The sequence below is a fragment of the Cnephaeus nilssonii genome (genome assembly GCF_951640355.1).
Source record: "Cnephaeus nilssonii genome assembly, chromosome: 3".
NCBI lineage: Eukaryota > Metazoa > Chordata > Mammalia > Chiroptera > Vespertilionidae > Cnephaeus > Cnephaeus nilssonii.
The window spans coordinates 20779783-20804084 of NC_137074.1; the positions used below are offsets into that span (position 1 = coordinate 20779783).

A 24302-nucleotide genomic window follows, 5' to 3' on the forward strand; every position below is an offset into this window, starting at 1 on the left:
ACTAAAAAATTGAAAGTATTTGGTTCAATGATCTCTTTGGAGATGCCTGAAGGATGTGGCCCAGCATTTATGGCTAGTGCCACTTTAAACGGATCACTCCAGATCATCTCTAAAGGTCACTGCACATTTCATAAAGGCAGCAGCTTCTCATTTTATGATATCCTCAGGCAGGGCAAACTAGCCCCACCAATATGAGTGGATGCTTACTGTCTGGGTGGGTGTCATCTTCTGTTTTCAATGTCCCAAAAGCAGCACTGGATCAGCCTGTTACAGCAAAGGTTTATCAGTCAGCTGTGTTGTACTGAGCTATTCTTGCCTATTTGAAGAAAAATGTAGCTTAAGTACTCCCCTCCCAATGTATGTTGAATCGTTCCCATTTACCTGCCCAGACCCATGCCCTACCCTTTCTACTCTGCTTTGTACCCCATGTGGCTGCTGTATGCTCCTGTGACTTTTGGCTTCTTGTTGGGTTAAGCCAGTTGGCAGGATAGAAGAGTAATTAGGATATTTATTTCTTGAACTCTTTCCCTGTGGTCTGGCCCTATCCCTCCATTAAGGGTCACAATTTCTATCAGATGGTCCTCACCACTCACCCCCATCTACCGTCCAATTGTCCTTCAGGCTTAGGGCTGGTAATAGATCCAGCTATTACTAGGCCTGAGGCTCTGTGGCCTCAGGGACAGTCCCTTGTCAGTGGTCTCTGTATCACTCTATTCAGATGTCCCATGAGTATACCATCCTTTTCCTGCCATGGCCTTACTGAACTACCATATCATATCAGACAAGTCTCAGGTATCCCAGATTTGGTTTTGTTTTTAAATCTCCTTCCCCTTGTGAAAAACTGATGACCATTTCCTTAGTGGGACAGGTGTTGGGTAGTGGGTGAGAGAAGAAAAATGAATGAAGTTGTCTCCTTGGCAACTTCCTTTATTAATATTTGTGGGAAACATCTCAACACTAATAAAAATCTAAACAAAACAGTTAAAAGAATTAAAAAGGAAAAAGGGAATTGTAGAAACTTATACTTGGAAATGACCTTGGAAATTGTTTGGGAAGGGATCTGGTCCATGCCTAGGGCCACATTCTGAGGACAGCTTCTACGTCTACAACATCCTTACCTAAAGAGAAAAATTTGAAAGTCTAGTCTCTTTCTCTTCCTGTAAGGACACTAATACCATCATGGGGGCCCCACTCTCAGGACCTCATCTAAACCTATTTACCTCCCAAAGGCCCTGCCTCCAAATACCATCACATTGGCAGTTAGTGCTTCAACATATGAATTTGGGGGAGACAAAAATATTCAGTCCATAACAGTACCTGACATAAAGATAGCCTCCTAGGGTGGCCAGCATGAGATCCAGAGTTTACTTGTGTGTATCACATGAATGGTGACTGGATGGTGTGGTCAGGTTCTTTCTCTTGGGGATTTAAATAGGAAGTTTGCAATTATAGTCCAAGAAGCCATGGAAGCAGAGACCAAGTAGCTGAGTCACAGTGACACGGTGAATAAAACACCAGAGTAGGAAAGAGCCGACACCACCTGCTGAGGGAGGCCAGGAGAAGATGGGAACACTAGAGAATATGGTCTCCTAATGACCTTCCAGTTCACTCTCAAGCAGGTCCTTTCCTAGGCTTACCTAGCTAATAGTTAAAAAAATAAAAACTTTTCTAATAAAAGTCCTCTTTTCTAATAAAACTTTTCTAATAAAAGTCCCAGGATTTAGTATTATTGAATTGAATTGAGTCATATGACCATTATGAGTCAAATCACTGTGACCCATACCAGGAGCTTGAGAGTAGGGGTCTGAAACTTTAAATATCACTTATGAGATAAACGTAGGATGCTCTTATTAGAAGAAGGGAGAAGAGATGTTGGATATGCAAAAGAACAAACCCATTTCAGTTTCTTAACACCTGAAAGAGTCCATCGAACACAACTACCATCCAGACAAGTAAATCCTCTCTTTCTCTGTCATGTACTGCATCTGGTCCTGTGGCCACAATTTGAGGATTCCAGCAGCAACAAGCTTACCAGATCTCTAGCAGTGTGCAGAACGGCCCCCATTGCCAGCAGGTCCTGCTGCCAGCTCCCCTTGGTCCTGTTTCTATCCTCTGTAGCAACACTCCCAAATGTCCTCCCTCCTCCACATGACTGCCTTTTGAATTTCAGAAGACAGTTAACAATTAAGAATGATTACGGGGAAATTAAAAGCAGGCAATCATTTGTTGGAAGGAACATATTTTCTCATCTACCTACATGTAACATTAAATAACTCATTTCTAATCAATTAAAAGGTAAAGCCCCAAGCCAAAAATGTTAGGTGTCCAAAAATTCTCTCTCCTCTTCCCCCACATGAAAGCTTTTATAATCAACAGCCATATTGCTATAAATACTGTGCAGTGCTGTTGAGTGAGTGAGCACTGAGCCTAAATAACGATGTTAGCTACCCCCCTCCCCCAACCCCCCAGATGTGGAACATAACAGCGGTTTGTACAGAAAATGCATCCTGACTAGCAGGGAAATGGGATGACTCTGCTTCCTACTGGCTTTTGTTTAATGAAACCTCCATTTAAAATGTCACTTAATGAGTTATAAATGGGCGAATTGATCTGTAAATGAACCTAGAAACAACTGGGGTATAAGCCAAAGGAAGCTCTTGGGACCTAGAGACTCGGTGAGCTCACTGCAACAGCAAATCCTGGGAGGGCCTCCTGCATCTAGGGGTTTTGCCTGAGACTCAAAGTGAGATCAGTGACAAGAAGAAAGCTCCCCAGTCATAATCTTTGTGCACCTTGTTTGTCTGCTCAAACCCCCTTAAGAAGACCTGAGTCATCCTCTGATAGAGGCAAGCAGACATAATCTGATAAAGTGAGGCCCCTTAAACCCAGAATTGGCTATTGGGGGACATAGAAGGTTCTTCCTGGAAAATCCACCTGGGAGGTCCGAGGTCAAAAGTGACAGCATTAGACCCTCAGAACACTGGGAGCCTTCCACATCAACAGGTTTTACCTAATGGCCAGCTGATTCTAGCAGTCTCCAACTGTTCTTCCTGCATTGAATCTCTTACACCTCCAGGCCATCCTATTGGCTTCCAAATGGATCTTCCAAAAATACCGCTTACATTCCTCACTCCAGTCCAGAATCCTTGGTGAACTTTCTTACTTCACCCCCTCTACCCCCGCCAACTGCCCAAAGGAGGGGAGTCTTTACCTAGACTTTTATTCCAGGCTGCACACAACAGATTCCAGTTGATTTATGTACATTTGTTTTGCATCATTTGTTAGCTACACTCTTTTTCAAATAAGGTTCCATCTAAAGTGTTTTGCTCATTATTTCCCAATAGGCCTCTCAACCTCCCTGCCTCGGCTAAAGCAGCTTCCTTTGCTGGTGTCTCCTCCTTCCCCTGTTCTCTTTCCTTGCCTGGGTTCTTCTCTGTCCCTAATGCTCACATCTTTTTCTGATGCCACCATAGTTTCTCCACCTGCCCCAACCCCCAGTGAGCTCTCCCTCTTTCTCCAGATTGTGTATCAGCTATACCACTTGTCCTGACATTTAGAGTAGGCAACTAGTTATCAGGGAAGGTCTGCGCCGTTCCCAGCCAGGAAGAAAACCCTTTGAGGAGGGGCTGAGTTTCCTATCACTTTGCCTCATTAGGGTATAGAACTTGTCAACTCAACAATGAAAAATGCAGATTGATGTGGTGATCAATGAATGGTGAAAACAAATAATTAAGGATATATAATATACAAAAATGAAAAGACAAATGAACAAGTGTAAAATGATAGTATGTGGCAACTGATTCATGCCTTGAAAAATATTCAGTTGCATAAGACAACAACAGCAATATCAACAACAACCACTAAATTATGCACAGAAAATGAAAAATATAAAAACCAAGAAGATATTGACGACAATGTTAAACATTGAAAGTCTGGATCGGTGAATACTTGACTTTTTTTTTTTTTGGTCTTGCTTCCATGTATCCTGTTTCTTCTTAGATAAATCTGTGATAAGTTTATAATAAGAAAAATAACTTTAAAAAGTATTTTATTTTATTTTACTTCTAAGAGTAATACATGTGCATTATAAAAAAACTTCAGACAATACAGTTCTTGACAGGGCATAGGTGAGAGCTTGATCCTTCTATCTCCCAAATGAGTTTTGCTTTAAAGGAGATGAAAGCCTGAGGGGTCTCCTACATTAACTTCCTGTGATGTGCCAAAGGAAAGGAATTAAATAGAAGAAATCTCATAGGATCTTAGATATGTTCTTTTTATAACACCTTTCCTTTGAAAATGAATGGAATAAAGAGAGAATACATCTTTTAGAAAAATATGTTAGATAGTATGAGGTAAAGTGACATGTATAATACAGCTTCTCTCACCCTAAGATGACCAATAAATTTGAACTCAAATAAGTAAATATTAATCCATTAATATAGTTTTGGAAAGATCTTCAGTTGCTTTACTTTTCTCAACCTGACCAGGCAAGGGTGACTTTGTGCGGAAAGCAATTCCAGAGTCTGATTCATTTCTCAGTTTTTCAAGGGTGAAGATGAAGGCTTATGAAACTCCACCTGTAGATTACTTAGTTGAGATCCCAATTAATTTAGATGTTTAACAAAGGCAGATTTTTTTCTGCCTCCTTTTCCTCAGTAATGATATAATGTTGTAGAAGATTTTGACACAATGCCCAGTACACAGTGGGTGCTCAAAAATCTTTCTTTCCTTCCCTCCCTCCCTTTCTTCCTTCCCTCCTTCCACAATATTTTAGTTGGCATGAAATAAGAGCTTATAACATACTATCTTAGAAATCATCGTAGTTCATCAATTCCTTGAAGCAAATATTTTTCCTTTGCTGAAATTGTGACATAATTCCTAGTTGCTGCTGGCTCATGCATCACAACTTTCAGAGGGGGTGTCAGCAGCTTGGAAAACATCCCAGAGACATCAGTAGAGCTTTTTCTTTTTTTTTCAAAGATGCATTACCAACACAAAGAATGATAGTGTGGACATGGATGACTCTTAGTAAAACATCCAGAAGCTTCAACTTCTAAATGGGAACACACTTGGGGAATACTTTAACCAATTTATTCCCCTTATATTTTCCTTTTTAAATATGTACAAGAGTGAAAATTTGGACTGAAAAGTCTACCTAAGTCTAAAAAGACTCAATAATTTTTAAATAAAAAGTTTAAGGTAGAAAAAAGCATTGTGTCATAATTAATTGGCCACAATTTTTTATTTTGGTGGTATACAAAATATTGATATGTCTTATGGCTTATGGAATCTTAAATTGGATGAAATATAATATTTCTAATTACCTTGGAAAACAAATTCTCTGTGATATTAGCTATTTAGAAAAATCTTTTGTCTGAAGACATGGCAAATGTTTCTGACCAGCTTTTTCCATTAGAAGCAACAGCAGAAATTATATTAATGGCTAATAATTTAGGAAGAACTAATAACATTTATAAAAAATACACAGCCCACATGTCCCTGTTTTCTCCCAGTTTTATAACCAGGTTCCTGACAAGTTTATGAGAAATTACCAACCATGAAGAGGCCTGAACAAAATAATGAATTGTGAATTTCCTACTTTCCACAATATAGCATTATGAAACTTTTCCTTGAATCTATAAAATGATGCACAAATATTGGAGATCTGGCTGATACATATGATTTGTCAGAAGTTTTGAATTAAGGACGTGTTTATCAGTGGCTGTGGATATATTTTCAATGTTAATTGAAAAGCTTAACTATCCTTTAATTATGTTTTGGTTTTTGAACATGTGGCTGATACTGTGCGAATCCTTGTATTGGCTTGATCTCAGAGTATCCAGGTAAGGATTCTCTGGTGACACTTTTCTTCCAGGGAAGCAGAAGAGTATACATTTGGAAGTCTCTTTCATTCAGTAGAGCCTTGGGTATTTCCAATTTGTCCTCTCAATTTTACTTTCTCTGTTATTTCAAACCTATGTTCATGCAAATCTAAGCCCAGGCTAATTTTCATGACTGATTCAATTTGTCAGAGTATAATCAATTGTTCTCCAAACCCACATGTTAAGAATTTCTAATAAATAGCAAGCTCCCACCCTCATAATTCCTCTTCTAATAGCAAATAATAGGCACACAAACTGGCTTGCCATCTGTACACTTTCATGTTTAAAATTCTTTGGATATTAGCAGATCTTTTCTGTGTTGAATGAGTCCAATTTTTCCTGCCTGCATAATTGAATGTTTCCTGGCCCTGGCTGGCTGTGGCTTCCAATGGAAATAAACCATAAATTCTAAGTAGACTCACCCAAAGCATTTGACTTTACTTGTAAGAAACTGAATCAATCAAAAATTTTCCAGGTAATAGGAAAACATTTTTTTTCTTAAGTAATGGGAATAAAGTATTACGAAGTATTTAAAAGATTGATAAAAGGCATACTCAAAAAGCTACCAAGAATGAATGATTTCATTGTTCTGAAATTTTTAGACTTTTAATATTGAATTTCCCCCCTCATTCATAATAAGAATATGATTTTTCTTAAATGATACTAATGAAATGACACTATTTAAAGCCCTTCTTACAAGGAAATTCTTGCAGTGAGGAGCAGCATGTGCAATGTTGAGAAGGCAGGCTACCCCCAGGGAAATCCCAGATTTGCAGCTTCCTGGCTGTGTCACCTTGGGCAACTTATTTACTTCTCTGTGTTCCATGTTTTCTAAACTATAGAGTGGCGTTGATAACATAGCACCTCCCCATGGGGTTTTATAAAGAGTAAATGAGTTAATACATGTGAAGTGTTCTTAAGAGTTCCTAGGCTATAGGAAGTGCTGTGTAAGGGTTACTGTTATTAGTAATTGCTGAAGTCTCCTGGTGTGCTTGTTTGAGAGATTAAAGAGTTCCCAACAGCCCCACATTTAATAAATTGAGTTGGATACTTAACAGTTATTAACTGCCTTCTATGAGTCAAGCACTATTTTCATGCAATTCCCACTATTATCCAGAGAGGTATGTTCTTTTTTTAATTTTTAAATTATCTTTATTAATTAAGGTATTACATATGTGTCTTTATCTCCCCACTGCCTCCCCCCCTTCATGCCCTCAACCCCCTGGTGTCTGTGTCCATTGGTTATGCTTATATGCATGCATATAAGTCAATTGGTTGATCTCTCCCCCATACCCCATACCCCCACCCTCCCCTACCTTTCCTCTGAGCTTTGACGGTCTGGTAGATGCTTCTCAGTCTCTGGATCTGTTTTTGTTCATCAGTTTATGTTGTTCATTATGTTCCACAAATGAGTGAGATCATGTGATATTTATCTTTCTCTGCCTGACTTATTTTGCTTAGCATAATGCTCTCCAGGTCCATCCATGCTGATGCAAATGGTAGGAGTTTCTTCCTTTTTACAGCCATATTGTATTCCATTGTATAGAGGTACCACAGTTTTTTAATCCACTCATCTGCTGATGGGCACTTAGGCTGTTTCCAAATCTTAGCTATTGTAAAGTGTGCTGCTCTGAACATAGGGGTGCATATATTCTTTCTGACCAGTGTTTTAGTTTATTGGGATATATTCCTAGAAGCGGGATCACTGGGTCAACTGGGAGTTCCATTTTTAGTTTTTTGGAAAACTCCATACTGTTCTCCACAGTGGCTGCACCAGTCTGCATTCCCACCAGCAATGCACGAGGGTTTCTTTTTCTCCGCATCCTGGCCAGCACTTGCCATTTGTTGATTTGTTGATGATAGCCATTCTGACAGGTGTGAGATGGTACCTCATCATCATTTTGATTTGCATCTCTCGGATGATTAGTGACTTTGAGCATGTTTTCATATGACTCTTGGCCTTCCTTATGTCCTCTTTAGAAAAGTATCTATTTAGGTCCATTGCTCATTTTTTGATTGGATTGTTTATCTTCCTTTTGTTAAGTTGTATGAGTTCCCTGTAAATGTTGGAGATTAAACCCTTATCAGAGATAACATTGGAAAATATGTTCTTCCATGCAGTGGGCTTTCTTGTTGTTTTTCTTGTTGTTTTGTTGATGGTTTTTTTTTTTTTTTTGCTGTACAGAAGCTTTTAATTTTGATGTAGCCCCATTTATTTATTTTCTCCTTAGTTTCCATTTCCCCAGGAGCTGTATTGGTGAAAATATTTCTTCGGCATATGACTGAGATTTTGCTGCCTGTGGATTCCTCTAGTGAACTTACAAAAAGAGAGATTAAAGAAACAATCCCATTTACCATTGCACAAAAAATAGAATTAAGATACCTAGGAATAAACTTAACTAAGGAGGTAAAAGACCTGTCCTCAAAAAACTACAGGACACTGAAAAAAGAGATAGAGGAAGACATAAACAGATGGAAGAACATACGGTGTTCATGGATTGGTAGAATCAACATCATTAAAATGTCCATACTACCTAAAGCAATCTATAGATTCAATGCACTCCCCATTAAAATACCAATGGTATATTTCACAGACCTAGAACGAACTCTCCAAAAATTCATCTGGAATGAAAAAAGACCCTGAATAGCTGCAGCAATCCTGAGAAAGAAGAACAAAGTAGGAGGGATCTCAATACCAGATATCAAGCTGTATTGCAAAATCACTGTTCTCAAAACTGCCTGGTACTGGCACAAGAACAGACATATAGACCAGTGGAATAGAATAGAGAACCCAGAAATCGACCCAAACCACTATGTTCAATTAATATTTGACAAAGGAGGCAAGAACATTCAATGGAGTCAGACAGTCTCTTCAAAAAATGGTATTGGGAAAATTGGACAGATACATGCAAAAAAATGAAATTGTATCACTAACTTACACCATACACAAAAATAAACTCAAAATGGCTAAAGGACTTAAACGTAAGACAGAAAAACCATAAAAATCTTAGAGGAATCCACAGGCAGCAGAGAGGTATGTTCTTACACCATTTTTCCTCAGAGGATGCTGAGGTGCAGGGAGGTTGAGAATACTGTTCAGTGGCTCATGGGAAGGAAGGGGAGAGCAGAACTGGGATTCACATCAGCACCAACTGAACCCACACCCCAGAGCCCTCCCAGGTTACCATGAAGACTCCATGATGAGAAGGAGAAGACTGGGTGCTCGTTAAGTAGGCTGTGGTCTGTTCCTTATCAGCTCTGTCACCAGGACCCAATGATGACCCTTTGACATTATTCCCAAAGAATTTCAAATATCAGGTAATAAATAGAGACCAGCTCAGACCATGATGAAATTGCAGAGTTAGTGGTAATGAGGCTTTAGTAGTATGTAATCCTGTACTCCACATCTCTCTGAAGCACTTCATGGGATCTGTAGAACAAGAGAGGGTCTTGGAAATAAAAATGTGTCGCCCTCATATTTCAAGTGAGAGCGAAGGGGCAGAGAGAACTATAATGACACCCGAGGTCACAGAGAAAGTGACATCGCCGGGTTGGGAACCCAGGCCTTTGGCTGCTGTTGCAGGCCTCTCTCCACAGCGTTTTTCTCCCTCTGTATATGTCTTTGTCCTAACCTCCTCTTCTGATATGGATGCCAGTAATGTGGGATCTAGGGCCCACCCTAATGACCTCATTTTACCTCAATTACCTTTGTAAAGATCTAATCTCCAATACAGTCACATTCTGAGATACTTACTGGGAGTCAGGACTTCAACATATGAATTGGGGAAGACCCATAGCTATATATCTATTTCTGTCTATATATCTATGTCTGTGTCTATGTCCCTGTCTATATCTATGCATATATACAAATCATCATTTGCGGGGCTTATTTGAACCTGAAATAATAATAGTGAGAACTCCTCCAAATCCTATTGTGTGACAGTGAAAGCATACATATTCCAAATCCAATTTCCCCAGCTTAATTAGCATGTGGCCTGTTAGCACAAACCCATTAGGGATGAGCATTCTCACAGTCAACTAATATCTAATTTCCGGGCTCCTGAGACCTACTGCTCCATTAATGTTGGAAGGGTGAGCACAGCTGGGGTAAGTCACCACGCTGCTGGCTGGCTGTCAGAAAGCCCATGTGGAGTCAGATCTGAAAAGGTGCACTGTGGGCAGCAAGAAAGGGGCATGCGCTGTGAGCATTCCTCGGACCTCCATTACTGGACTCTCTTTGAGACACATCCTAGAGGCTGGAACACTTGTCTGCACATAAGAGGCGCGGACGTGAATGTGGGACAGTTACTCCTTTTAAGTGTTCAGGCTGTGTGAAACTAGAAAGGGCAGGTTTTTCTTTTCTTTTTTTTTTTTAAGGAATCACATTTATCCAAGAATTTGGCATATTCCCACACTCTTCCCTCCTTCCTTCCTTTTCCCCCCTTATCTCCCTTTTTCAATTATTTATTGAGTGAGGGCCTGCTGTGCACGAGGCACTCCGCTAGGTCCTATGGGAGATAAAGAGATGACTCAGTGGGGCTCTGCCGTGCATGTTTTTATTCTGATAACCTGTTTCCTGTTCTGCTTTTGGTTATGTGTCCAGCCCTTGCTCTGCTAATTCTTGGCATACCTGAAAGCCACTTCGGTGAACAGTGTCAGATCTTCTGTACCCTCGACATTCCCCTCCTCCCTGCAGAATTGATAGCACCTCCTGTCCCCCAGCCACGGGCTCCTGACCCCTCTGGTCCTGTGATGATCATTGTGCTCAACTTGCCTCCCAGGCTGCTTTATTTTTTTCCTTTTTATGAGCTGTTCCTTCTGATTCCTCCCACTTCTTCCTCTTCTCACTGTGACTCTTTTCCTGATTCACACTGATCATTTCCGACGAGCCAGCTTAGTGTGAAAAAAGAAAGGATCTAGTGACCTGCTTCCTCTTTGCCCACTGTTACTTATTCTAGAGAACAAAGATACTGCTTGAAGAACTCCTTCCTTAGAGTTGAGGGTAAAAACCATGCCTCCTAGGTTCACTTGTCCCTTGCTACAGCCCTCACCCCATCCTAAAGTTACTTCCCGGCCACTGGACATGGGGCAGTTGTTTAATTTTTTTCAAATTTAAGGAGTGGGAAGGGCATGGAGTGTAAAGAATGAGATTTCACAATGAGATTTAAACCTTATCTGCAGGTTATAAAATGTTAAAATTCATACCTGAAATAGAATTCAAAGCAGGCACAGGTTCCACTTGAAAATTCAATTCTTACAACTTAATTTGGCTGGGAAGAACTGGTCAGGCTTGCTGTTTTTTATCATATAGACACTGCCAGAGTGTGTGTTCTCCCTACAGCTGCCAACCCCTGGGAGATAGCCTCCCTCCTCCCCTGCTAGTCACATTTACGCCCCAGGCAAAGCCCTACCCCTCTCTGAGGGCAGCCTGGGCATCCATGAACTCCCTGAGGTCCAGCCTCTGTAAATCATCTTTGCACCTCAGTAGCAAAGTCAGATACTTACTAGATTCCCAATAGACGTGTGGGAAATCAAGAAATGAGACTTTCTCCAGCTCCCTATAACCATTCCCCTGCTAAACCCCAGGGTGTTTAGTGCCTGCACAACTCATTCAAAAACTAACCTGCCTCCGACATCGTTAATGAGCCCCTTTGAGAGGTCAGGGGGGAAAAGGGGGAAATATGTAATACTTCAAACAATAAAGAATTTACATTTTTTAAAAAAAGATGGAATGCTTTGTCCTTCCCACCCAGATTGCCAGTTCCTTGGGGAGAAGGGCAGTGTTTCATTTTTCTCTCCGTATTTCTCTTTTCTGCCTAGTGCAGAGATGGGGCTCACAAATATTGTTGATGTGAACCCTGTTCCCTTTTGCGTGACAGCAGTGTCTGTTGGGAACCATGCTTAGGAAACCGATTTTGCAGAAGCCACAATTTTGTTGTAAATACATCTACACAAGGAGCCTGGCTTCCATGCACTTTGAATGGAGAGATAAACGGTTATTGGCCCGTTGGTGCTTAGTTTGATGCAACCGCATTTATTGAGCAGTTGCTCTGCACCTGACACTGCCCCAGGCGATGCTCCTGCCTCACCTCTTGCTGCTCCTGCCTCACCTTTTGCTGCTCCTGCCTCACCTTTTGCTGCTCACCCCTGATTTGGGGATAGTGCTGGTTCAGCTGGCCACAGATGACCAGGGGGTAGTGCACATGCTTCCAGACACCAGGCCTGGGCCCTTCTGGGTGGTCACGTGGACCTGCTGCTGGCCCAGTGCAGGCCCCTTGGGGGGGGGGGGGGGAGGAGGTGCCAGCTTGCTGCCTCCTCCCCCATCCTTGGCCCTCCCTTGGGAGCCAGAATAGATTTTGCAGCGAGTTCGATGTCTTGACTCCAAAAAGTCTGCACTGTGGCTTTTCAGGAAACTTCAAACTTACCTGCTTAAGAAATAATGCAAAGGGGAAATGAGTGCTGGCAAGGCTAATAGGGATTTTCAGCTAGCTGTGTTTTCCCAAGCCAGCCAGCCGGTCAGAGTATTCCCGTGTTAATTCACTGGCATGATCTTGGCGGAAGCACCCCCCCACTCTGCCTTCCCCCAGTTCCAACTGTTGTGCGGCAGCGGGATTTGGGTTGAATCTGGGCAGAGTCCCCCTTCCCCCCTTGTAGGAGCAGCCCTCGGGATTCGGTTACCGCACGAGCCTGTGAAAGTGATCCTCGCCTTCCCGTGGCACACAAAGGCAGGAGCTCTTTAAGGGAGCCAACTGCCTGCTCCTCCGCACAGCTGCAAACCAGGGCTCCTGTGGGCTCAGCCACCCAAGCTTTTGCCCGAACATGAGTGGGGAGGGGTCTTGAGGAGCCCCCAGGACATCCCGGAGCGGGGCAGGGAGGGAGCAAGACCGTCTGCGTGGATGGAGACCACCGGCCCCCGGGGCTCGGATTAGGATTAGCTGCTGCTGGGGATGCTCAGCGCGCCGCTCGAGCATCCTGCCTGTGGTCCAGAGGGTGCGGGCAGCGCACGCTGCGGAATGCCTGCGTGGATTTGACCCAGCGCCCAGAGGCGAGCCCGCATTCGGACACGGCGGATGGGCTTCCGGCCGGGCTGCGTGCAGGCAGCGGGAACGCTCAGCTCCAGGCGGCTGCGAAAGCCTCCCGGCTGCATGGATTTGGCCGTTTAAGCAGCGGAGATTCCTCCCCGGGAGGATCCGAGAGCTCGATCCGCGCTCCAGCTGTGACAACTTCGGGGCTGGCTGTTTACTTCTGTGGGCTCCGGGCTCCGTCCTGCACTGCAGCCGCTCCCGCCGCTCCCCGCTCCCAAGTCTGCCGCCAGGACTCCCCTGACGGCATCCCCAGGAAGGGGGCCCAGGAGGGGTTAAAAGACGAGCAGAAACCCTCCCAACTACTCAACCTCTCGTGACTGCCTGGGTTCGGGGGTTCTGAGAGGGACCGTGCGCTGCCCGGGGGAGCGATGCAAGTCTCCATAGCCTGCACAGAGCACAATCTGAAGAGCCGGAATGGTGAGGACCGACTTCTGAGCAAGCAGAGCTCCAACGCCCCCAATGTGAACGCAGCCCGGGCCAAATTCCGCACGGTCGCTATCATCGCGCGCAGCCTGGGGACCTTCACCCCTCAGCATCACATTTCTCTCAAAGAGTCCACCGCCAAGCAGACTGGCATGAAATATAGGTATGGATGTGAGCTTTCCTCTTCCCGGGGGGCGGGGGGGGGGGGTGCCGTGGTCTGTACAGGTGCACTGGAGACAGTTCATCAGGTTTGCAAAGTGACTTCCTTATTGGTGGGTCACCTAATTTAGAACTCTCAGGTGTCCCTGATAGAGCTCCTTAGGAGGGTAGGAACCCCAAATTGTGGTGTGTGTGCGCATAGGATTTTTTTTTTTAATGCAGCCCATTTTGTATATTCTGAAGTGTTAGGTACACCTTAGGAGCTGTATGCAACCTAGTCTGCAGAGAATAACACAGCTGCTGGGAACTGGTTTTGAGATCAGGGTAGCTTTTCAGCAGCATGTGGTTGTCCTAGTTTAGGGTACAGACTGTGGTTTCTGTGATTATACGATTAAAAATAGTTTCCCATCTAGTACTCATTTATCTCTGGAAGGATCCCGGTAACAAATGCTACACGAGCTTTTGAGGAAGTTTTGTTGCAAATTGGATTGAACACTGACATTTAAATCTAAATGACTGCTTGAAGTAAAATGTAGACGCGGTTGTGAAGTCTGGAGAAAAAGTCAGTTGTTGTAATACTACTGGTTTCCTCATAAAATTTTAAGGTCACTCTTCCTCTGTAGTTTTCCGTAGTTGAAAATCGTCATGGTGATAGTTGATGCTCTCTTAAATAGGGAATGACTTAAATTTGAGAAGTAGAAAATTGCATTATTCAGTTATATGTCTCCTGCCTCTGCTTTGCACTGAACTTTCCTGACTTTATTGCTCTAAAACTACTGAGTTTCTAATCTCGAAGGATGTTTGCAAACGTTGAGGAGGAAAGCTAATTGATGCATGTTCCAAAGGCTTTGGTTATCCTAACATGCAAATATGATTTTGTCCATGATTTACATTTAACTGTCCACCCTCTTTCTTAGGAACCAGGTTTTAGGATAGAAGGAATGTGATGCAAGTAAAATGGTGCACACCCAAGATTGTTTCCCAGGTGGGATTTTTGAAATAAGCATTTATACCAATTTCTATAAAACTTGTCCTTGAAAAAGTTTCTTTGCAGAGTTATAGGAAAGCTTCTTATTGCAAAACAACAACAACAACAAAACTTCAGGTTTTGTTGGTTTTTATATTTTTGAGGCATTAAGGAAGCAAGCTGTGAGTGGGGGTAGGGGTCAGGGCACATGGCTAAAACCGGACCTCAGCATAATGCAAGCAGCCTGACTCCAGGCAGCTCCTTCTGTGTCAGCCGGGTATCTCTGCTTTCCTGATATTCCATGATGGAGAGTGGAGCCCACAGTGACGGTCTGCTAATGGAGACTGCAGTCTTGAGTGCACTGGCACTTTCTATTGCTGCTTCTGTGGCACACACCCAACCCCTGCCACGAGGACACAGCGCTGCTCTGCACCCGATGCAGCGGCTGGGATGAAGATGGGCTGCTTGCTGCTTTCCTCTGCAGGGCCCCTAGGACGGGACACTCAGGGTTAAGGCAGATCAGAGAGGTGATTTGAATTGTGGTCTCCAGCATGTTAGCAGCACTGTGAGCTTCCTTTTTGTAAACCAGAAGAAATAAAAACGCTTCCTTTCTGGTGGCAGAATGTCCAAGTTGCTTGGGGATCCCTGTATTGGAAGAGATTGGTCTTATGATGGCTTTCAGACACAGGAGATTTCTATTAAGGGTTTTCTGGTAATAGTTGCTCAGCTCAGATGGGATGATAATTGCCTCTCTTTACCAAAAGGTGTGCAAGTAAGATTCACGTGGGCATCTCTCATTACTGGTAACGAAAACCTGCTCTTTTCTGACAAAAAGGTAGCCACCTGTGGTCTGCAGTATACTCTGAATTCAATATGCTATTTGTTGTTTATGGTGACTGGATAAGATACCTGGTCTCCACTCCCCCTCTTATTCTGAACCTTCCTATCTATGACAGGCAGGTGGTTTTGTGTGTGAGTATGACTTAACCCCTCTCTTTTTCAAATTCTACACAGAGTGACCTTAGGGAAAGAATCATGAGATTGTGCCAAATGTACACTAAAATTTTCTTAGCGTTGGAGAGACAGAGGTGCGAGGAGAAAGAGGCTAATTGTACACTTTAAAAACAATGAAAGGAATCATTTTATTAGCTCAGTTATCTTTTTTCTTTGACATTGATGTCACCAACATATAATATTTATGTGTGGACTATTGATTGATGATAACAAATAGCAGAACATAAACTATAATGCCACAGAGTTGGGGAGGGAATTAGCTTATGTAAGTGATCAGGAAAATGCCTGAAGGAACTAGAATGGAAAGTCAGTGTCTAATTGTGTTTATAATAATACTTTTATCCTTGCCCTGGCCAGGTGGCTCAATTGGTTGGAGTGTCATCCCCTACACCAAAAGGTCTAAGGTTCGATTCCTGATCAGGGCACATACCCAGGATGCAAGTTCGATTGATTCTCTTTTGGGGCACATACGAAGGAAACTGATCAATGTTTCTCCTTATCTTTCTTTCTCTCTCTCTAAACATATCCTTGGGTGAGGATTAAATAACAATAATAATATTTTTATCCTTGAAAATTATTGCATTAGGCATAGCTTAATCTGGATCCACAAACCCTAGAAGATAAAAACTATTATCTTTTTGTGTATTTTTTGAGGAGAGGGTTCTTAGCTTTCATCAGAATTTGAAAAATGTCTACCACTCAAAAATTGTCAAAAAGCAGTGTTATAGAGTAAAGAGATATTCATTTAGTCAACAAATATTTAATGCACACCTATTCTGCACCGGGAACCTTACTGGAACTGGATGCACAAAGGTATAGAAACCATGCAAAGTTAGGGGCTTACATTCAGGTTGGGAAAACAAACAAACAATAATAATCTATTGTAAGACATTCCCATGAAGGATATGTTTTGGAGGGTGATAGTCATGCCTGGGCCAACTTAGTTTATCTGTTTTGAGGCTATCAGCTCTGCTTTAGTTTCAGGACTATGACTGCATCTTGGGGCACAGGTAATTGTGTCCATATCTGCCACCTGTTTTTGCCACCCCAGGGACTTCTTTTAGGTTCCCATCATGCTGTAAGGTGCTGCCTGGCCATTGAGGACTTATCTATAACCCTGATAAAGAAATAGAATGCCTTCTGCTCATATAATGCATTAGGATTTTTAAAGCCCAACTCATATCATTGTCTGTGATTACCATTCATTAATCAAGAACTCATGAACTTGGATTTTAGAAATAATATACACTTGTGTGAAGCATCTGAATTCTGAAGGAATAAAATGCTCAAAGCCACTATTAGACCCACACTACCCTTGTGCAAGAATCTTGCATAAAATTAGCTATTGTTTCAAGGATAAGGATGGAAAAATAATCCATGAGAACAATTTGCTACTCAAATAATACTGTCAGCCCAAAGAGCAAGATTCCACGTAATGTTTATCCTGAGGACTATCCTATATGCAAATAACAGAACTATTTATTACATTACTTAGAGTGTTTACACTTGTGCTTTGTTAATGCATGAGCATTTCTTTATGTTAATTTTGTGTGTTTTTAATCTCAGACTTCATTAGACCATGCTAGAGTTTGATGTACAATCTGCAACCATATGTGATAGATGTAGACACACACATGAGCCTTTCGTCCTAAGAAAGCCAAATCACTCAGAACTGAAGTTAAGCCAGATTGGTTTGGTTATTTTTGCTTGTTTGGTTGTTGGTATCATTTTTATAAGATTTTAGAATGATTCAGCTACTAGATTTGACATCGTCTCAGTGCTTTTGTCATTCAGAATTGAGCACATTTGTACTGATGAGCTAGCTCCAATTCTATCATTTCTATCATTGTTACTTTAGCTCTAGAGCAATTTGAATATTGATGGATGCATTTTCATTGAGAAAAAATTTCTCTGTAACACATGCATTCACGTCAATATAGTCTTGTGCTGTATAGTCAATATAGTCTTGTGCTGTATAAGACATGTTAAAATTCTTAAGAGGATTCTTTACCAGAAGAAGTATTGCCTGAGCAATAATCTAAATTCCACTAAAAAACTTCTGTTTCCAGTTTTTTAGGTCAATCACATGACCACTTTAGTCATTTAAAAGTTTTTAAAATAATTATAGATTCATAGGAATTCACACACACACACACACACACACACGCACGCACAATTTCCTTGTACCTTTAATCCAGTTTTTTCTAGTGGTCATATCTTATGTAGCTACAGTACAACATCAAAACTAGTAAATTGACATTAGTACAGTCCACAGAATTAGTTCAGATTATACCAGTTACATATATACTCATGTGTGAGTGTGTTTATATGTCTACAGTTTCATCACCTGTGGAAGTTGTGTAACTACCACCACCATGAAGAAGCAGAATTGTTCCATTATCACAAGGCTCCTTCAGACTACCCCTTTATAGCCATAGCCATGTACTCCTCCCCAGTCCCTAATCCTTGGCAACCACTAATTCGTGATCCATCTCTATAATTTTGTTGTTTCAGAAACATTATATAAATGGAATCATACAGTTTTTTAATATTTTGGAATTAGCTTTTTTCCCCACTTAGCATAACACTTTTGAGACCCATCCAAATTGTTCTGTGTATCAATAATTCATGTCTTTTCATTGCTAAGTGGTCTTCTATGGTGTGGATGTTCCACAGTGTTTTTTTAAAAATTCATCCACTGAGGGACAATCAGGTTGGTGTCATTGTTACTTTGAGGATGCATTAGAAACCATGAGATTATAACATTATTTCCAAATTATTTCCATGTCATTTAGTAGCTCAGAAGATAACATTCAAACTACTTAACAGGCACCTGAGGTCCTTCATGGTCTGATTTCCATCATGCTTTCCAGTTGCTATTCTTTGTTTTCTCATTTTACCTCCAACTTCATGCTTGAGGTAAAGACTGCTCACGGTACCCTGAACCTTCTTGTGTGTGTGTTTTTATGTCTCTGTATAATTTTGCACACTGGTCCTTCTGTCCTGGAATGCTCCTACCCCTATTGACAAGTCAGGCAAACTCCCATGCATCCTCCAAGACCCAACTCTAGCATAATCTTCTATGTGAAACCCTTGGCTCCCTCCCATATAGCATTACTCTTTACTGCCTTCACTGCATTTGGTTCTTACTTCTGTTATTGAAGTGATGGATTGCATGGTGCTGGTATCATATATCTGCATCTGTGTCTTCCCCATTAGTCCGTGAGCAGCATGAGGTCTGGATTTTATTCACCTCTGTAACCTGGCACCTAGCACATAGTAGCTACTTGGAAAATGACTACACATGTGGGACACTCTGCTAAATGCTGAAGATACAGAGAATGAGAGTCCTTTCTGGAATATTTATAGTTTAGCCTGACTAGTTTTCTACACAAAGGGCTGCTGATGTTAAGTGATACAAAGAATAAATCTTGCTGTAGTTTGAGGAGACCTCATTCACCAGGGCTGCCGGAGTCAGGGAGAGTAAAAGGTGAGTAATGGAGCTTGGTATTGAGGAAGGAGAAATACCAAGATGAACAGAGAGGAGGAGGACAACAGATTTCATCAGGGGAAACAGCATGTCCCAAAGACTGCATGGAGCGGTGAGAAGTCATGGAATAGGGTGGAGGGTTTGTGCAGGCAAGTGGTGATAGAGCATATTGTAGAGTTAAAGAGGGATTAGATGATGGTGCCTTGGAGATCAGGGTAAGCAATTTAGACAGAAGGTAAACATCAGCAATGGTGGAACCTCTTATCGATTTTTGATCAGGGTGTCTGGTTACACAATTCTTTTAAGAGAGGCTTAAACTGAAATTTCCAAAAGGAAATTCATGGTCTCACCTCCCACTCCATATTTTACATTTGAAATAAGAGAATTTATGTTGAATCCTGTAGCACTCCCTATATTTCTATATAGAATCAAGACCACGTAGAAAAGACACAGAACAGGTGCCTTTCCCGTGCCATTCCTTCCCCAACCTCTTTATTAAGGCACACGTCTCATCCACTGTTCTTTACCTCCCACGAATGGTGGGCAGACTTTGAATCAAAGCAATTGAAGTGAGATCAGTCCTGCCAGCCCATTACGTAAAAGGCACCGTGTGTGTGTGTGTGTGTGTGTGTGTGTGTGTGTGTGCATGCGAGCCTCCATATAGGGAAAAGTGGGAGGAAATAGGTGGGCTGAAGTGGAAGAGGAGAAGAGCCAGCTCTGTGGCTGTGTTTCAAATAGAAATATTTGATTTTAGTCCAGAGAAGAGAGCAGCTTGGTTACTTAAAATGCCATTTCCCCCCCCCCTCTTTTTTGGTAAAGAGTACAGTTGTCATTCCTACTGACTCCCATCATGGGTGTGGGCTTTCCTCTCTTCCTCAAAGCAAAATGCTGAGAACGGGGAGGAACCTTCCTGAAAATTAGTTGCTGACTCAATCTCGTGGAGTTTATTCCACCTCTGCAAAGCACCAGTCAGAAGTCTGGCATCCATGGGATGGTGAGAAAATGGTAGGAGGGAGGGAGCCTCCTGGAAGTTGTCAGGCAAAAGCAGTTCCAGTTCCATGGCTGCGTGTGTGTGTGTGTGTGTGTGTGTGTGTGTGTGTGTGTGTACATGTGCAAGGGAAGACATCCATCCAGTGTTTACAGAAGCAGTGCCTCTTCTAGCTGCAATCTTTAATTGGGTTGTTTCAGATAGAGTCCTTGATCCCAAATCTACCTAATAACCCCCTTTAGAAGTGCCCTCATTTTAATGGGTGTCCTTCTTAAAAATTTTCTGCAAACATTTCAACTTGAGGTAATTTGAGAAATGTTCTGAGAGGAGAAGAAAATAGCATTAGATTCAAAAGGAAAATCAAGATGAATAAATTTGACTGACTTTTCAAATTCATTTGATCAAATTCGTTATCTATGATTAGTATATTAATTCATGAATAGTAGGAAGTTTGAGACCACCAAATCTGATTAAAATATATGACTCTTGATTTCCTTAAGTATTACTCAAAACTCCTTTTAGGAGAGAAACCCTTTTGTGAGAAGAATTGAATTCACAAGCATCAATTCATACTTTTCCTACAAGAATTTCACAGTCATTATGATAGTTATAGCCATAAAAAAAATGGTTTGATGTTGCAAATTAATCATGTTGTGTGCTTAATAAACATCACTGTCACCAGTTTTCCAGTCTTTTCAGTATTAGGAAATAGAGTGATAGAGACTGAGGAATTTAAGGCAAAAGTCTTCAAAATTTCCATTTCAGTATTGAGAATGATTGACTAATCCTGTGCGATCGCTAGTAATGAATGAGTTAGCAGTGGCGTCCACAGGGAGGGAACTTCAGATGCCATCTAGTTCGGTCACCTTGGTTTACAGAGAATGGCCAGTTCCTTGGCCAGAGCTACTCAGGGAGCAGATGGGAGGGTCAGGTCTCCTAATATCATGAGCAGGATTCGCTGTACTCCTTTAAGTTTCTACATTGCAACTTCTTGGTTATGCCTCATTTTTTCAACACAGGAAAGAAGCACAGTGCATTAATGCTTCTAGAAGGGACAATTCCCATCCGATACATATGCACAGTTTGCAGTTTAGCTTTTATCTCTAGAAGCAGCAAAGCCATGCTGTGCACTGAGAGAGCCAGACCAGTTTTCTTCACCTCCTGCAGAGCTGTGAGGACCCCGAAGTATCCCCCCCGATAGCTTTTTACTTGTACACGTTCTGAAGCTGGCCATAAATTAATTTCCAGGTGATGGTGTGCTTAGCATCACAGTTGGTAAAGAACTGGTTTCTCAGATAGAGATTTACGAAACCATGGGCACAGTGATCGGAGAGTGCAACGCGTCAATCCTGGATCAGAAATGCTCATTTGGGCATTCAGCACTGAGCATGTTTTACTCTCCTTCATGCTTTCAGAGATTACTTGGAAACCTTGCTCCTGAGACTCAGAATCAAAGTACATTTAAAAATCCTCCTTGCAGGTTGATTTTCAGTTACTCAGATTGGAAACCAAAACAGAAGCCCAGCAGTGATTTTTCTGTTTCCCTTAGAATCGACAGCGAGGGAGGTCTCTGAGAGCGCTCGCACGGGCCATCTGGTCCAGCCCTCATGAGAAATCTGCACAGTTTTTCCAATTTACACTGTGCAGCAAGTACTTGTAAAGGCCCCTGAAGAAATATTGTGTAATCTCCTTTCACAGCAGTCATGCAAAAATTTGGCTCTTCTTTCTAAGAATCGGAATCATTCATTAAGCTCTGAAATGCTCAGAGGAAGCAATAAGGTGAGGGTGTTTAGATGTCTCGTCTGTTGTCTGGATCCTAACAGTTTAGAAAGTGGAAATAGAAGATTGAGGGGCAAGAAAGCAAGGACACAGCAGTGGGGCAAGGGGGGAACTCAGTGGCATGTGGAGGACCCCCCACCCCGGGGACACCAGGGAGGGGACTCCTTCCCATTCTGATTCCAGCACCCGCTCACCTGGCCTGACTGTTCTGCTGCTGAACCATCCAAGAGTGAAAAAAAAAAAGCATTTCACGAGGTCAAAGTCCTTCTTGCAATTGACTCAGCTCGTTCCGAGCTGTATGGGAAGCTTCTTGGTCTGTCCTTGATTGAAATAGAAAATGAGCTAGCTATAATTTCCTGCCTCGTAAGGCTTCTGGTACTTGAAAACGATCACCACGACTCAGCCTCCTAATTCCAGGATGGTTCTCAATCCTTTCCTCCTAGATTTCGTTTTCTGATTCCCAGTTGTAATTATGGCTGGCATTTAAACCCTCTACAGCATGACTACATCTCCTTGAAGTCCTCCAGAGCTGGATACAGTTCGAAGTAAAAGTCTAGACTTTTTGTACAGAATAGCAGGATCACCTAATAATAGAAGCCAACTCTGTCTCCTTGTTTGCATTTCATGGTCATGCTTACTGTATTTGGAGAAAAATCCTTTTTAATATTTTGAGTCGATCTTTGAGAAATTTTCTGTGAAACGTTTAAAAAAAATTCTAACCTTTTACTAGAACCGTAAAGGATGACTGCGCTGATACATAGTAATTCTTGTAGGATCGTCAGCTCTAAATATTATAGTGGTGACAACTGATGTCTCTTGAGTTGAAGAAGCATGAAAAGGTCAACTTTATAAGTTTCAATGCTGGTTGAGTATCCACATAAAAACTAACAAGGTATAGTACAGTTAATTTGACTTTTTATGGACTCTTATGGAGAAGTGTTTTTCAATCTAACAGGTTTAAATGTAAAGGCAAGTGTGCATGGCTAGTCTTATTAACAAGAGAAGTTTTTTGCATTTGTAATTACCACCTTCCAGGAGAGTATCCCAGAAGGGACTCCGTTGCAGTGTTCTTCATGATGAGTTTGTACTAGTATGTACTGGAAGGACCATTTGGTTTAAAAGAGCTCTTATGTAAGAAAAGCAAGCTTTTCCCTGAAGAACATATGCTAATAAAATACCCTCTTTCCCATTTCTTTGAAATTAGTTTCCACTTTAAAGTTGGTTTTTATGCCACTGGGTTTTGTTGGTAGTGTCTTTGGCCTGAGACCAGAGCAGCAAGCTTATTATAAAAATCAGTCATGTAAATAATCTGACTTTAATGCATGTGCCTTCTCTCTCTCAACTCAAGAACCAGCAATGCATTCCCCTGAGGCATTTGATGAACATAAACCTTTTGACTCGCCATTACTCCGTTTCCTACCTCTTCATGCATGAGCGCTTCTGTATCACCTTGTATTTACTGAAAAGGCTGAAAATCCAGAAGTCTTAGTCCAATTCCAGAGGGTGTTCATCTTGATGGAAAGCATATAGGATTAGTTTTAATGAAGAGAAAATAAATGAAGTGTAAAGGGACTCAAACAGAAAGTGGGTGTTGGGACATTCATGGTCTCACTTCCCACTCAATAATGGCTTATCTTTTGTTTCCAAGGAAGAAGGTTAAGGTTTCGATTTCACTCAAATATAATTTCTCCAAAAGGTCTAAACTTTTCAATACAGAATAGCAAGTTTCATGAATTAGGACATGAACAATTCTGCAAATCAGGAGGCCTGGGTCTCTCAGTCCAGAAAAGCACAGGATCATTCCTAACCACAAAAACCAACGCACACTTGCCTGGGACTCCAACCTCCACCAGATGTTTCCTGTGGGCTTCAGCAGGACCTTCTGTGGTCCTATTTCAAAACAAGAGGTGATTTAAAAGGGGTCCAGCAAGAACCCTTAGTTTCTTATCTTGCAACAAACTGCCACGAAATTAGTGCCTTAAAACAACACAAATTTATTCTCTTACAGTTCTGGAGTCTGAAGTCTAAAATCAAGGTATCGGCAGGGCCATGTTCCCCCTGAAGGCTGCAGGGTAGGAATTAATTCCCCTCCCTTTTCCCAGTTCCAGAGGCCACTTACATTCCTTAGCTCCTGGCTCCTTCCTCCACCTTCAAAGCGCATCTCTTCAACTTCTGATTTTTGTCTTCACCTTTTTTTTCTCAGTTTGATCCCCTGGTCTTCCCTTGACAAGGCCTGCTGTGATAGCCCTGGGCCCAATGGGTAATCCAGGATGACCTCTCCATCTTGAAACCTTTAACTTAATCACCCCTGCAAATGTCCCATTTACTATGTAAGGTAATATTCTTCACAAGTTCCATGAATTAGGACATGAACAACTTTCAGGGGCTATTATACAGGCTACCCAACATATCATGCAAATATGTGACAAATGAGAGGAGAGAATGAAAGGAACCCCAAAGTATCAAACATTACATCCTCATCACTTTCTGTAGCATCCAAGACTTATTCAGGTGA

At 41.9% G+C, this 24302-nt stretch overlaps 1 protein-coding gene across 4 annotated transcripts in view; it reads left to right on the forward strand.

Annotated features, from left to right (window-relative positions):
- Positions 1-24302, forward strand: part of KCNAB1 (potassium voltage-gated channel subfamily A regulatory beta subunit 1) — a gene marked incomplete at its 5' end in the record, with an annotated part of 303189 nt that overhangs the window by 76581 nt on the left and 202306 nt on the right. For 3 of the 4 annotated variants that reach the window (XM_079767395.1, XM_079767397.1, XM_079767398.1), the window contains one exon: positions 13336-13553. The exons of the other annotated variant lie outside the window; for it this stretch is intronic. In XM_079767395.1, coding sequence (XP_079623521.1) covers positions 13336-13553 — 218 coding nt within the window. Of the gene's footprint in view, positions 1-13335; positions 13554-24302 lie in introns of those variants that run through there. 4 annotated transcript variants of the gene reach the window in all.